The sequence below is a fragment of the Phyllopteryx taeniolatus genome, chromosome 8 (assembly GCF_024500385.1).
Source record: "Phyllopteryx taeniolatus isolate TA_2022b chromosome 8, UOR_Ptae_1.2, whole genome shotgun sequence".
NCBI lineage: Eukaryota > Metazoa > Chordata > Actinopteri > Syngnathiformes > Syngnathidae > Phyllopteryx > Phyllopteryx taeniolatus.
The window spans coordinates 8,240,447-8,254,692 of NC_084509.1; the positions used below are offsets into that span (position 1 = coordinate 8,240,447).

At 40.6% G+C, this 14,246-nt stretch overlaps 1 protein-coding gene across 3 annotated transcripts in view; it reads left to right on the plus strand.

Moving 5' to 3' along the window:
• dph1 (diphthamide biosynthesis 1) overlaps positions 1-14,246 on the plus strand; it is a 77,715-nt gene that overhangs the window by 50,004 nt on the left and 13,465 nt on the right. For 2 of the 3 annotated variants that reach the window (XM_061781611.1, XM_061781612.1), the window contains exons 6-11: positions 4,148-4,269; positions 4,879-4,931; positions 5,684-5,726; positions 11,709-11,777; positions 12,447-12,603; positions 13,957-14,057. In XM_061781611.1, the coding sequence (XP_061637595.1) occupies positions 4,148-4,269; positions 4,879-4,931; positions 5,684-5,726; positions 11,709-11,777; positions 12,447-12,603; positions 13,957-14,057 (545 nt within the window). The remainder of the gene's footprint in view (positions 1-4,147; positions 4,270-4,878; positions 4,932-5,683; positions 5,727-11,708; positions 11,778-12,446; positions 12,604-13,956; positions 14,058-14,246) is intronic. The other variant, XM_061781613.1, reaches the window with a different exon arrangement.

A 14,246-nucleotide genomic window follows, 5' to 3' on the forward strand; every position in this document is an offset into this window, starting at 1 on the left:
TGGGCCTAAATGATTTTTCTCAAATGGGCGAACATTGTTTGAAGGTGAATGTACAACATAACCATGACGATTCAAGCATGATAAGACCGAAATGTATCAGGGGCTGTCAGCGACATACTGTAATTCAGGATTACCTCTAAGGCTACCGCACACCAAGCGATGCGGTTCATTGTTTTCATGACTGATCGGCCACTCTTTTTGCCTCAATTCAAAATTTTAATTGCCGGCGCACACCGTCGCACCATCACAGATTATAGCCAATAAAAATTCACATCAGCTTTCACTCGCACTAAAAATACATTTCCGGGTTTTAAGCGAGCGAGACAGAACGGCCGCTATGCCTCCCAAGCCCTAGAAATGCAGTAAGAAAAGTATTAAGTATTGTGTTTTACAACAATACTTAATTATATTTGTAATTTCTAATATGCCTGTGGATAAAAAATGTAAGCTTGCGGCCAGAATATACGCTCGTGGTATGTACCGCGCTGGGTACGTTCAAACTAATGAGAGCTAGCAAGACTCTTTAAAAATATTTACACCCTGGGTTCTTTTCTCACCCGCGTCCACTCTCTTGAGCAACCCGCTTCTTCCGTAACCATTAATCTGTCCTTTTATGGTTCAGTAAATGTGATAAAGGACAGTATACTGTATGTATAGCATCAAACGCCTTCACAGGCTCGCTGTTCCGGTCGTCTATTTATGCAATCGCTCCTAATCCAAAGTGGAGGGCATTATGAAAGGTTTCACATAACAGACAATGTTAGCACATAACTTTCAGGCTTCTACAGGAAAGCAATGCAATGTCAGGGAAAGCCTACAGCAGGGGTGTCCAAACTTTTTGCAAAGAGGGCCATATTTGGTCAGATGAAAATGTATGGGGGCCAATCATTCGGCCTGACATTCCTCGAACCATTACCATTGTAAATTAACATGTAAATATGTAACTATATGCCACTTTGCTGTCTGCAGCTAGGTTGATATTGCAAATGAGAATCTGTTTTCAATTGCATTACCAGGGTAGTTTAAGGTTAAAATAATAATAAATTAAATACAAATGAACCATTTTATGAAAGTTGACTGAAATTTTTTAGAAACATGTATTTATTGATTTTGTTTTAACAAGTCACATCCCAGTGCATTTTGACAAAAAATAGTATAGTATACTATAGTATAGTATAGTGACTATACTATTCTGTCATCTGATTTGACTATAGTATAGTCAAATCAGATGACAGACATTTGACAAAACTGTGGTTTGATAATCACAAAAAATCAATTCACTGAGACTCGTAGCTTGCTTTTGTAGAATTTTCATTTGAGTCACGGGCTCTTGTGAAAAAGCGCTGCTGTGCTATCAAAACAGCTGCCAGTGGCTTCAGTTTTTCGGCGCGTTTGTTTGCCGTTAGCTTGTCGTAGTTAGCATGTTTCGTCTGGTAATGCCTCTTAATATAAAATTCTTTGAAAACATCCACAGTCTCTTGGCAAATTAGGCAGACACAGTTGTTTTGTATTTCAGTGAAAAAATCCAATTGTCCTGGACACGGCGGCCCTCGTTGTCAATTCTCCTCTTTTTAGAAATGGGCTAAAAACATACCACAGGGGTAAAAGTTCACACAGGGGTCACGCAACGAGAGTGTGGCCACAGGTCTACTGCCACCCTCTGGTGAAATATAAAATGGCTTTTTTTTGTATGTGTGTATTGTTTACTGTGGCAAACTGTGCTGGCGGGCCACATATTATTGATTTTATGACATGATGCTTCGGGCCGGATTTGGCCCGCGGGCCGGACTTTGGGCATGGCTGGCCTACAGGAACATCCAAACTTTGTTTGGGGTTAATCAGAGGTGCTTTAAATGTTGGCAGTTGTGTGCTGGCTCCCATGTAACATGGGTTTGAATGTGATTGATTAAGTCTGAAGACAGCCACATCTCCACTTGTAAGAGGGTGTGCACATTTACGCAACCACACTATCTCAGTTGTTCATTTTTACTTCCCCTCTTGAAAACATTTATTTTCCAATTGAATGGTACATATCATAGGTCACATTCATGGTGGAAAATGTTTTTTTTAATTATTTATCTTGGTCTCATTTCTTTGTTACAAAACCTGGCATTTGCACAGGGGTGTTTAGATGTTTTATATCCAGAGTATTGTTTTAAACATGGTACACAACTTAATGTTGGTAGAAGCGTGAGAATGTGGACAATCTTCAACGGATTAATACCCCTGATTCCTACGTAATGGTTTTCTTCTTGTTAGCACCATTTCATAGGAACACCTTGAGGGAATATGAGTCCAGTAATGGAGTATTTCTCACCAAAAATAATCAATATAATTATACACTTTTTATGTTAACGTCGCTAAAGTGAAGGCTTTTTAGTCAGTCTCCTCCCCTCTGAATCATTGTAAGATAGACCAGTAAGTGGAGGCATAATCCAATGACGCAATCATAACCTTTTCCATTTAATTAATACTATTAAGTATTTGTCTTCACTGCACAGGCACACATAAATATTTCTGCATATTTTTCTACTTTATGAAGAAGCAGTGCTCTCTGCACCCAAGTTCAGTTTGAGAAATCTGTCAGAAGTTATTTTGGATCTGAAGGCTGGCGTGAACTCTGAAGCCCACTCAGCTCCTTGCTCTTTATACAATGATGTGGAAAATCTATGTTTCATATATATATAACATATTAGTTTTATGTAACCTTTGCATGTTTTATTGTTCCATGGCTTTTAGACAGCACAGTACGTCTGTGTGTCCTTGCAAATGTGCTCAGGACTGTTTTGACTACTCTGTTTTTCTCTTCCTTTCTCATCCTCTGCATGCACCCATTCTCATAAAGATAAAGAAGAAGTTTGAGTGCATCTGGACGAAGCTAATTGTGTGAGAATGTTGTGGGAGTGAGAGGGGTGCATTTCTTTTCTTTGTTTCTTTTCTTTATCTCTCACTTTTATGTAACAAAGGTGATTATTTGCTTGCACTTCAATAAGGGGTAACAACTTGTGACTTGTATCGTTTCCTCTCTTTGCAAAGATTTCTATTGTATAGAAACATATTTTCCAAAACAACAAGCAGTGGCATAAGCTCGAGAATTGATTTCACTTATTACCCTTTGTTCTACAATTGCCCTTTTATGTGTTAAACAGATTCCTAAGGTTTCCCCAAATGTAATTGCTGTTAAATTTAAACCACGCTCTGCCATGCGGGTCATTTTTATCATATGTTTGAAAACGCCCCTGTGTGTATTTAACTTGCATCATCTGGACTTCGCCTCCAACTCACACTGTGTAGGCTGACAGAATGGGCGGCAGAAGTTCAGAGTTCACCCTTACTCCCCGTTGACTGCCTTAAATTAGCTTTTAATCGTTCAATTCATCCGTCATCCTCCATGTGCCGTAGCTAATTTGTTCTCGGCGCTCTCATCTTCTCACTTTGCCTCAATTAATATACAGTCGGAGCGCCTGAGAAGAGGCGATTTATTTCATGACACATCTGTGCTTCAAATCAAGTTGGCAGTCCTGTGATGGAGAGGAGCGAAGTCGTTAATGACCAAGAGAGGAGGACTTTGGGATCACATCTCCAGTGTAATCTTTTCTGACCTCTTTCTCCATCTTTTGCATCGCTGCCCTATTTTAATCCCGACATTCATTCCCCTGTATAATTTGCATACTTATTCCACTTTGTCTGCTTTTGGCTTCACTCTTCCTTTTGCTCTTATTTCTCTTTTTCTCTCCAGTATGGAATACAAAGACAGGGTTGGGAGGGGCTGTCAACTGCAGGAACATGACAAAAGATGTGCACAAAACAAGGCAATCGGGGTGTCAATGAACAATGATAAAAGCCTGCTGGTGTGTGCAAAAAAAAGAATTTGAAAAATGAACATTTCTGCAAGCGAAGCGACTTGATGAATATGTCATAGCGTAGAACGGAGCATAGCATTAATGGGACGTGCACAATAATGAAAAAGTGATCGCCTCACAATCACCACAACATTATTTTCCACGTTCTGCAGGGGAGGACAGTGAACGATGAAATGTTCAGCATCGCAATTTATTCTGAGCAGATTGGAGCAAGGTTAGAGGTTTCGTTAAACCAAAACTTATTTTTTTATAATTGTCTGTCTCCTTTTTCTTTGTGTATACAGGCTGTGAGTGCAGCCCTTAAACCAGAGTATGATATGGTGGTTCCACAGTGTCGACCTCTGTCACCAGGAGAAATTTTGGGCTGCACCTCTCCTCGCTTGGACCGCCACGTCAATGCCATAATGTAAGAAATCTTGTTTACATTGTTTTCTCTCCATCCATCATCAGATATATCTGCATAACCAAAGATAATATCCCATCTCTACACTTCAATTATTACCTCCGCCATCAACATGGCCTTGTTACTTGAGGAATAATCAGCATGACATCATACCAGTTATAAAAAGCTGTGACAAGTCGATATGACTGTGTGCCAATTATTATTTATTTTTTATGGTCGGCCAGAAGCAGCTAAAGCTAAAAATAACATTATGCTCTGCACTGCAATGGCGGAAGACAGGCACACACAAGCACTTGTGGATGCAACCAGCACACATAAGCTTGATCAAAAGTAAATACCCTCATAAATTACCCTCGCCCACAAGGGGACAGATGACATTATTCTCTATCCATCCATCCATCCATCCATCCATCCATCCATCCATCCTCACTAGGGTCGCGGGCGTGCTGGAGCCTGTCCCAGCTAACTCTGGGCAAGAGGCAGGGTACACCCTGAACTGCCAGCCAATCGCAGGGCACATATAAACAAACAACCAGTTGCACTCACAGTCACACCTATGGGAAATTTAGAGTCTTCAATTAACCTACCGTGCATGTTTTTGGGATGTGGGAGGAAACCGGAGTACCCAAAGAAAACCCACGCAGGCACAGGGAGAACATGTAAACTCCAGAATCAGAATCAGAATCAGAATCAGAATCATCTTTATTTGCCAAGTATGTCCAAAACACACAAGGAATTTGTCTCCGGTAGTTGGAGCCGCTCTAGTACAACAGACAGTCAATTTACAGAACACTTTGGAGACATAAAGACATTGACAAAAAACAACAACAAACAACAATTGTGCAAAAAGATGCAGAGTCCTCAGTTCGAATGGCTAATATCGCAATAGTCCGGTGCAATGACCATTGTGCAAAGGGCACTGAGACTTCAAGGAGTGTATGTGGTTTAAAGTGACGAGTAGTGCGATAATCTGGGACAATGGTTGTGCAAATGTTACAGATACTCCTCAATCAGTGTGCAAATGGAGCAGATGCTACTCTGGCATGAGTGGCCACTATATGCAAATAGTGCAGCACGGCGAGACAACTACAGTGAGTGCACGAGTAATACATAATACAGAAATGTGACAACGAACTCAAGTCAAAAAATTGCCAGCTTGTTGTAATGGAATTGTAAGTAAGCTGTTCAAGAAGTTGATTGCAAGAGGGAAGAAGCTGTTGGAATGTCTACTAGTTCTAGTTTGCATTGATCGGTAGCACCTACCTGAGGGAAGGAGCTGGAAGAGCTGGTGACCAGGGTGGGGAGGGTCCGAGAGGATTTTGCACGCCCTTGTCTTAGTTCTGGCAGCGTGCAAGTCCTCAAGGGTGGGTAGGGGGGTACCGACAATCCTTTCAGGATTGTCGGTACCCCCCGACAATCCACACAGGCGAGGCCGGATTTGAACCCCGGCCCTCAGAACTGTGAGTTAAATGTGCTAACCAGTTTGCCACCATGCCACTGACATTGTCTTTTTTCACAATTTACACAATTTTTTTTCACAACAGTTGCCAGTCTGAATAAAATTTCTGTGACGTGCTTTTGTCAAAATATCCCAAGAATCCACAATTATAGTACAGTTTTGTTTGTTATTTTTGTGTTTTTTGGGGGCGGTGATATCTAATGCTAGTGAGCTATCCCTCATCCCGCCTTCTATAATTGCTGGGCCAATGTCGAGTGTGTCTTTCATTACCATGATGACCAGGGATCGAGCCTGAGCTATGCAACTGAAGAGGCTTCATGGGCTGCCTCTCGTCATCTCGCCGAGCTGGGTCGCTGTGGCCATCAGGCACGTGCACAGACATTTGAGGGGGGTAGGTCCTCAAATACCCCCCAAAAACAGCACCTATTACCAAAAAAAAAAAAAAAAACACTGTAAGAAATGTTTAACCCGAACCAAAACACAGTCTAATTAAATATGGTAACTCAAATTATTCTAACTTTAAACTTTTTAAAATCCTACTCTGAATACAAAATTAAATGATCCAAAATGTTCTATAAGAAACAAAACAACTATTTACAAAGGAGGTTCCAGCAGAAAGGGCACTTTTCTCATCTGGGGCTGAAAGGACAGGTACTCGAGCACCGCCAGGGGTCTATCTGTGCACGTACCTGCCAAAAGTGTGTTTGTAACAGTGGGTTGGATCTCGCCAGCACGTGTGGGTCTCCTCTTCGGCGTTGCTTGAAGGGTTAGTTGCTCGTCCTCTCGCAGACAAGCGTTTACTTTAAGAAGCAGAGGCCAGAGTGTGGAAAAAACCAAAGACCATGTACCCTTCAGGCAATACAAGCATTTTCACTGGTGGAGGCAGTAGGTCACAATAAGTATGAACATATCCACCTCTCGAGTGCTTTTTGCCACCCTGAGATCACAGGTCATTCCTCAGGTGAAATTATGACAAGGTGCATCACCTGCTCATTGTCAGGCCATGTGATTAAAGCCTCATGGAGCATGAGATTATACTGATGGGACAAGGCCAAGCTTGGCTGTGTATGCATAAACCGCCAGGTTCCACAGGGGGAGCTACAAAGGTGTGTGCGCGTTTGTGTGAGTATGTGCTTGTCCACGTGCCTTTGCATATTTGATGGAAAAAGAAAGTGAAAGGGTTAGGGTGCTTCACCTACTAATCCAATGTGCATTTGCTTTGATGTGTATAGGGGGGTGATGGGACGGAGAATCGATTCGTTTGTCTAAGATTTGGTCCGCTCTGCTGTCTCGAGCTTTCCCACTGCCTAACTCTCTTTCTACACACCCTCAAACCTGCACATCCAGTAAATGCTGACAACACAGGCTTGAATCCTTCAAAGGCTGTATAATTACATTAATAAAAATGGTATGTATTTATTTTCTACATCAATCAAGATGCCTCACTTTTAACCTGCTCGGTTTTGTATGTATCTTCCTAGCGTTCTGATGTATCAACATGAATTTTATGACAACTAAGTATTTTCTAAGGATGGGGGATCAGTATTGTTAGAAAAATTGCTCAACAAATCCCCATTGTTTGTAGAATTTTAAATGGCAAACTTTATCTGATTTGAAGCCATTATGGATTTGGCTCAGGATCGACTTTTCGAATCCCAGCTCTGACTGCCCCCTGTTAAAGTGTCCTTGGGCAAGACACTGAACCTTAATTTGTTCATTGTGCTAAAGCGCTTGCCCTTTAGCCCTAGATGAGAAAAGTGCCCTTTCTGCTGGAACGTCCTTTGTAAATATTTGTTTTGTTTTTATAGAAAATATTGCCCATTGGTGTATGAATGTAAACATTAATGGGTGAATGTGAGCCTCTGTAAAAGCACTTTGGGAACTGTTTAGTGTAGATAAGGCACTGTGATGGTGTACATAAAGCACTGAGCAATGTTCTGAGAATGGATTTTTTTACGTAAATTTTAGATAAGATTGATGTGGATTTGGCAATCCCAATGAAAGTATTTAGATAATCCCACTGTCATCAAATCTCAATGGTTGAGTTTGTCATTGTTGTGCCTATTTCTAAAAAGAATGGCCTCCCTATGCTTGTGTCTTATGCCTAATTACAAACAACAGTGACAACAATTAAACAAAAAAGAACTGTTTCACTTCAAGTAGAGCCCTCCTTTTTGTCCCTGTAGTAAAAAAAAAATAAATAGGTGGTGCCACAGGGTTACTCTACTTAGCTTTACGAAAGCAGTGTTTCCATATGGTTGTAAAGTTTAAGCAGGTAACAATAATTTCTGCCTCCAACTGCACTTCATTATTGATAGAAACCAAGATGAAAAGGACACGCCAATAGAAACAGCTAATGTTAGGCGCTTACACAATCCTTTCTCATCAGCTTTTCACTACACCACAGGCCTACTAGTAAACGTCTCCTCTCAAGTACACATGGACAAAACCTTTGTACCGTTCCGTTAAAGAAAGGAGAAAACCACAATTTTCACCAAAATAATATGAAACTGACAAAAGTAATAATGAATGAAAATACTGTAAAGATGAACTCTCTGTACCATTTGCACAATCGTCACTGTCACATCGTCATTGCACTATTAGTTATTTAAATTACTCTAAATTGCTTGAGGACTGCATCATTTGCACAACTGCCATTAGATCAGTATCACTAGTGGTACACTTTCATTGCACAATTACTCTCCATACTTGTTTTTCTGTCCTACATGTATATTTTGTCCTAGTGGCTGTTTGTTGTCATACTAGAGTGGCTCCAACAACCAGAGACAAATTCCTTGTGTGTCTTGTAACATACTTGGGCAATAAAGCTAATTCTGACTCTGATGACCAAGGTTCTCATCCTATTACTTCAAATAGATGCCTGCGGAGGGAACTCATTCCGGCCGCATGTATCCGCAATCTTGTTCTTTTTGACCGAATTGAGAAATGAATGAAATGAGAAATTATTTGTTTTGTCAGTTTCACATTATTTTGTTGAAAATTGTTGGTTTTTCTTACTTCGACAGAAGTGCACCAGCAATTATGTCCATGTGTAGATGCCTCCTTTAAATTGATGCCTGCTAATATTTGCGTAAAAATAGATGGACAGAGCCATTAATTGTGGAAAAACAGTATGTGGGTTTTTACTAGCTGCAGAGTACAGTTTTCTGTTGGAATGTCTTTTTAACCCACACTAACAAAATGATTGGTGAATGGATGGCTACTGTAAATAAACATCATAAATCTCATGGGAAAATTGTTTCATTCTATTAACATGCATCCAATTAGGTAATGAATGCATTTTCTGACTTTCACATTCTTTGATTTGTCATAATTTCTCTAGCCTCTCTTTACAGTGTGCTGTACAATGAATGTATAATTGATAATTTCACATCATCTGCCTCTGCTTGTACTCTGGCTCCTATTAAACCAATATGCAGATGTGAATGCAAAGAGGGGAATGTTGCATAATGTAACAGCGAATAACATTATACTAAGAGCACATTCAATAAGAATAATTCATTATTGATGGCAGGGCTATGATGGACGGGAGATCGAGGTTTTAGCAAAAGCAGCCTCTGAAGCGAGCGAGAAGGGAGGACATCTGTCGCTGAAGTGCAGCTGGCTTATTGTTCGCAGTATAATCAAGTGAAGGCCTTGGATGTTTTCAAGCCAAAAAAAGCGGTGGAAGAGAGAGTGTATTTTACAATCAATGGTCTATGTGATGTAACACATGCACACAGCGCTCTTAGTGTGTGCTTTTAACAAACGCGCGCGCACACACTCAAAAAGCTATAAAATCTTCTAGGTAGACTGCACGGAAAAAGCTCCAACAGCACTTTCCCAACAGCTATAAATATTCAGCAATTAGTAATCTTAATTGCACATCCTTCCCAGGGCTACTGAGACTACACATCATACTGTAATGAGAAGGGGCACTGACCTGAGACCACACCCTCTTTAAACATGGTTGTTCTCAGTGTGGACCTGAGACTAGACTAGACAATTGACTGTCACCCAGCACTACCTCCCTTTAGTCTTAGTTTCAATTGAACTCTCATTTATTTTTCCCCCCTTGATGCATGCGGTTCATCTGATCAGGTGTGAATTGTGGTGAGAAGTCAATCCAATCTCAATTCAAGCAAATTGTCCCTCACGGCATAATGTTGAGTAGAGCTGAGACAAACACACCTTCGGTTTCCTATAGCTCGGAAGACAGTCCATGTGCAGTAGTTATTAAAGATGGTTACTAATGGGAATTTTGCTGCGTATTATCATTTTCAACACTCAGTCCAGACCTTTTCCTGTTTACTTGTGGCCATCACTTACCAATAATAGGAATTCCACACATCCAGCCATCCATTTTCAACACCGCTTATCCTGGTTAGGGTCGCAGGGCGCTGGAGCCTATCCCAGCTGACTTCGGGCGAAAGGCGGACTACACCCTAAACTGGTCGCCAGCCAATCACAGGGCACATATATAGACACGGACGACCATTTGCACTCACATTCACACTGTCACTGAGTGGGAACTGAACCCACGCTTCCCGCACCAAAGTCAGGCGAGTGTACCGCTACACCATCAGTGATGAATTTCACACATGATTAAGTCTTAAAAATGTAGTTTTTGCTGAAATCAAGGCCTTAATTATCCTTGAAATGTAATGTAAACGTTTATTTGAGTATTCAAAGATCGTAAAAAAAAGAAAAAACTACCAGACACAAACACCATTGCCATTTTCATTGTCAAAAGTTCTAATTCTTTTTGCATTTTAGCGTGATTGCTATATTTTACGTGAGCTGGTCCTTTAAGGGCTTAGCTAGCTCATTCTAATTTGGTTTATTTTTCACGTAAGGTCTTAAATTTGATTCAACCAGTCTTTAAAAAAAATAAATAAATAAATATGAATACCCTAAGCGTGTGGATACCCTGCAATAAGAGAAGCAGAGAGCAGTCTCACATGGTCTGTTGTGTCTGCTGGGATTTTTCTTCAACCAAGTGAAACAGAAATTAACAATGCATATGGACAAAACTTACAAACTGATTTGTACCATAGAAATTGAACTAGCATTGCCAAACCACCTTGCGTTTGGTTTCTAAGACTAGTTGGCAACCTCATCATGATCGGGTTTAAATAACACCTGCCGGCATATTTTGGTTAAAAAGCTGCATGGAGCAATTTTCTAAGCATCTCTCCTGTGACACACACAACTCAGGGGGTTTTTACCTCAGGCTATGTCCTGGCTCAGGCCAATAATGTGTCCAATTCTTGGCCTAAACCTGTTCCACTGTGCAACTCTGCACCCACAAATTCAGAAATGCTTCCTCCAAACAGAATTTTACTGTGTGTGAGGTGGACAAATAAATGTCAGTCCAGGGAAAGAGTGGGCCAACCCCTCTCTCCGGGGAGGCAATAACTTTTGAAAACCATCTCAGCATGTGAAAGAAAATAGGTTGGGTTAACAGCACCCCTTTTTGCCCTATGTAATTATCATTTTTGTAGGTGCTTTGAATTAGTTATTTTTTTTCATATTTGTATTTCCATTCCTATATGTTGTGTGAAGCACTTCATAGCCTCCGTGGAGATAATTGTGGTGTATAAATAGATATGCCTTGCCTAGTGTTTTCAGACACCTGTACACATGCCTCAGTGTTCTTTCTGTTTGTACACTCTGCCTACGCTCGGAGTCTTCTGAATCCCCGGTAGAAGGCCAAGGGTTAATTGAAAGGGCTTGCATTCTCTGTAAACAGCATGCTCCAATCGTTGGGGGTCATGTTCCCTGGACAGCAGACCTGGCCTAATCCTCCGCTTCAGCCTCGGGGGCCCGTGGCCTGCTCGGTCTTTAGTCTTCTCTGATAAGTTGAGCCACATAGAGGGGAGACATTGTTTTAAATTGCTTATTGATTTTACATTTACACAAATCATTTTCTCCTGATTTCCTGTCTTAATTTCTCTTAAAAGTTGTCTTTTTCTTTCTGTAGCTATTTGGGAGATGGAAGATTTCACCTGGAGTCGATCATGATCTCAAATCCAGATATCCCTGCGTACAGGTACGGGAAAAGACATGTAACATAACATAAAATGTTTAATTGATAATTGAATGTAGGAATAATTTATTGTTGTTCGTCAAAAGGAGTAAAAGCAGATGATTGAATATAATGAGAATTAAGCAAGTACCTAAACAGATATTTGGTAATGCTGTAAATTTATGAGACACAGCACCAGCATAAGACCTGTTAAAAAAATCTACATTCACATGAATTCAAGCTCATCAATATACAGAATTACAAATCAAAAACACGCTAATAAACATAGGTAAATTACAATCTCTGACAGTATCAATCAAAACTCTGGTCTTTTGCTGTAGTGCTGTGTCCTGATAAGACTTTGTGAGGATAAAATGTGGGTTTGATAACTCGTTGTTTGTATGCAAAGTGAAATTGTGTTGTAGGTATATGCACAGCTGCACAGCTCACCGGTCTCTGTCAGAAACAAGATTCTAATCTCAAGTGACGGCCCTGTATCCAAGGAAATCAGATTAGATACTCTGAAGTAGCTCGAGTTTACACAAACTGTTGTCATACTTGATGTGTTTTCATGATTGGATTTTTAATCTCGTCTTGCATTTCCGTCCTTGTGATGGATACCTGAACAATGGTTGGTTTGACTGCATTTGTCGATAACGGTTGGGAATATGCATGCTATTATTCTGTCTCTAGGTACGACCCATACAGTAAAGTCTTCTCCAGGGAGTACTACGACCACGTGGCCATGCGTGCCTTGAGGCTAGAGGCCATCGACAAGGCTCGCTCAGCCCAGAGATGGGGGCTCATTTTGGGCACGCTGGGCCGTCAGGGAAATCCAAAAGTTCTGGAGGTGAGAGTGTAAATTTTTTGTTTCAGGAGCTTTTGTGTCCTGAGGCCTGCTGTGCAACTAGTTAATAATATTTTTCAGTTTGACATTTTTAGTAACATGAGGTTCCAGCACTAGAAGTCACTCACACTGGAAAAGCGATTGCTATTTCAAGCAAAGGATGAAACATAAACAAACATAATTATATATAAAACATGCACTGTAGACATCACTTTTCAGGAGAAAACAAACCTTTAGATTGGTCAATAATTTCTCAAAGTAGCAGACTCGTGTGGGGTCAGACCAATAGTATAGATTTATCAAAAAATATGGAATTGACCGAATTTGAACATAGGAGGTTTCGGACCCAATGGAAGCGATATGCGTATTCTGATTTCTTCCAAGTCAGTCATTATCACCTGATCAGTGAGACTTCTGCCCTGCATGTTTTCCATGTTTCCCTGCTCCAATACGCTCAGTTTAAATGCCGCTATCATTATCAAACTTTGCAGAGCTTGGTGGTGTCTGGAAAACGTTATGGTTGAGATACTCCAGGACCACGCTTGGCACTCAGTGTGTGATTTGCTGTAGCAAGTATGCTAATCTACTATGTGAGATGCATATAAATGCCATTGATATACAGTCAAAGACATATGGTGGTAGTCTTTCTGCCCTCCGACGAGGGAGAGGTAATATTTTAGCATAAACGCGGGGGATGGTTCAAGTGGGATTTACAAGAGCTGAACTTCTCTGCCATATTGATCTGAAGAGATTAAGAAGTGGAGTGCCAGGTAAGGTTTTAAGTATGATCTGATAAGAAAAATCAAGAAACTCAAATGGCCAGACACAGAAACACCCATATGTTTTCATCTCACCAAACTACCATTTATTTATTATTTTTTTTAAACTAAATAACTCCTCGTTATCTGTATAGTTCCAAAACTTCGGAAAAGTGACACTCTTGAACTTGTTAAACCCTCCCCAGTATCTATTAGTATATTTACCTTCAGAAAGTCAATTGATTGTGGAACCTCTCTTCACCTTTAGTTGAGACTTTTACCTCGCTTAGATACTGTTACGAAATACATTGCTTACCTTGGACAAGGTATATATGTGCCTTTAAATCTTTGAGCGATTCAACTTGGACTCTGAGGAAGACTGCATTTGCATATTTCCCATGTAACCCCTCTGGATCAGGTGTGAAAGAAAATGAGTCCATCTGCCAAAGCTGCAGAAAGAACCTGTGCTTTTATGACTATCTCTATGTTAGTTGGGTATAAATTAAAATGGCTAGGTGTCACCACCCCGAGCGCAAATAATGTTTTGATACAAGGATTACTGCTTTGTCGCACTTCTAACTCCAAACTCTCTCTGTAGCACCTAGAATCAAGGCTGCAGTCGTTGGGCAGGCGCTTTTCTCGAGTTCTTCTGTCTGAGATTTTCCCCAGCAAGTTGGATCTATTGCCTGATGTCGATGCGTGAGTAATTAGATGCACATACACTAACACGCTACCAAAAGTAGAGCGCATGTACTATGCACTTAATTAAGGTTGCTTGATCACAGCCTTTATGAAAACGCTGGCCAAATGTTCTCAATGCCTTCCTGAGTTCTCCACACTTGCCATGTCAATATAACTATCATGTACCTTTGAGACTTCTTCATCTCA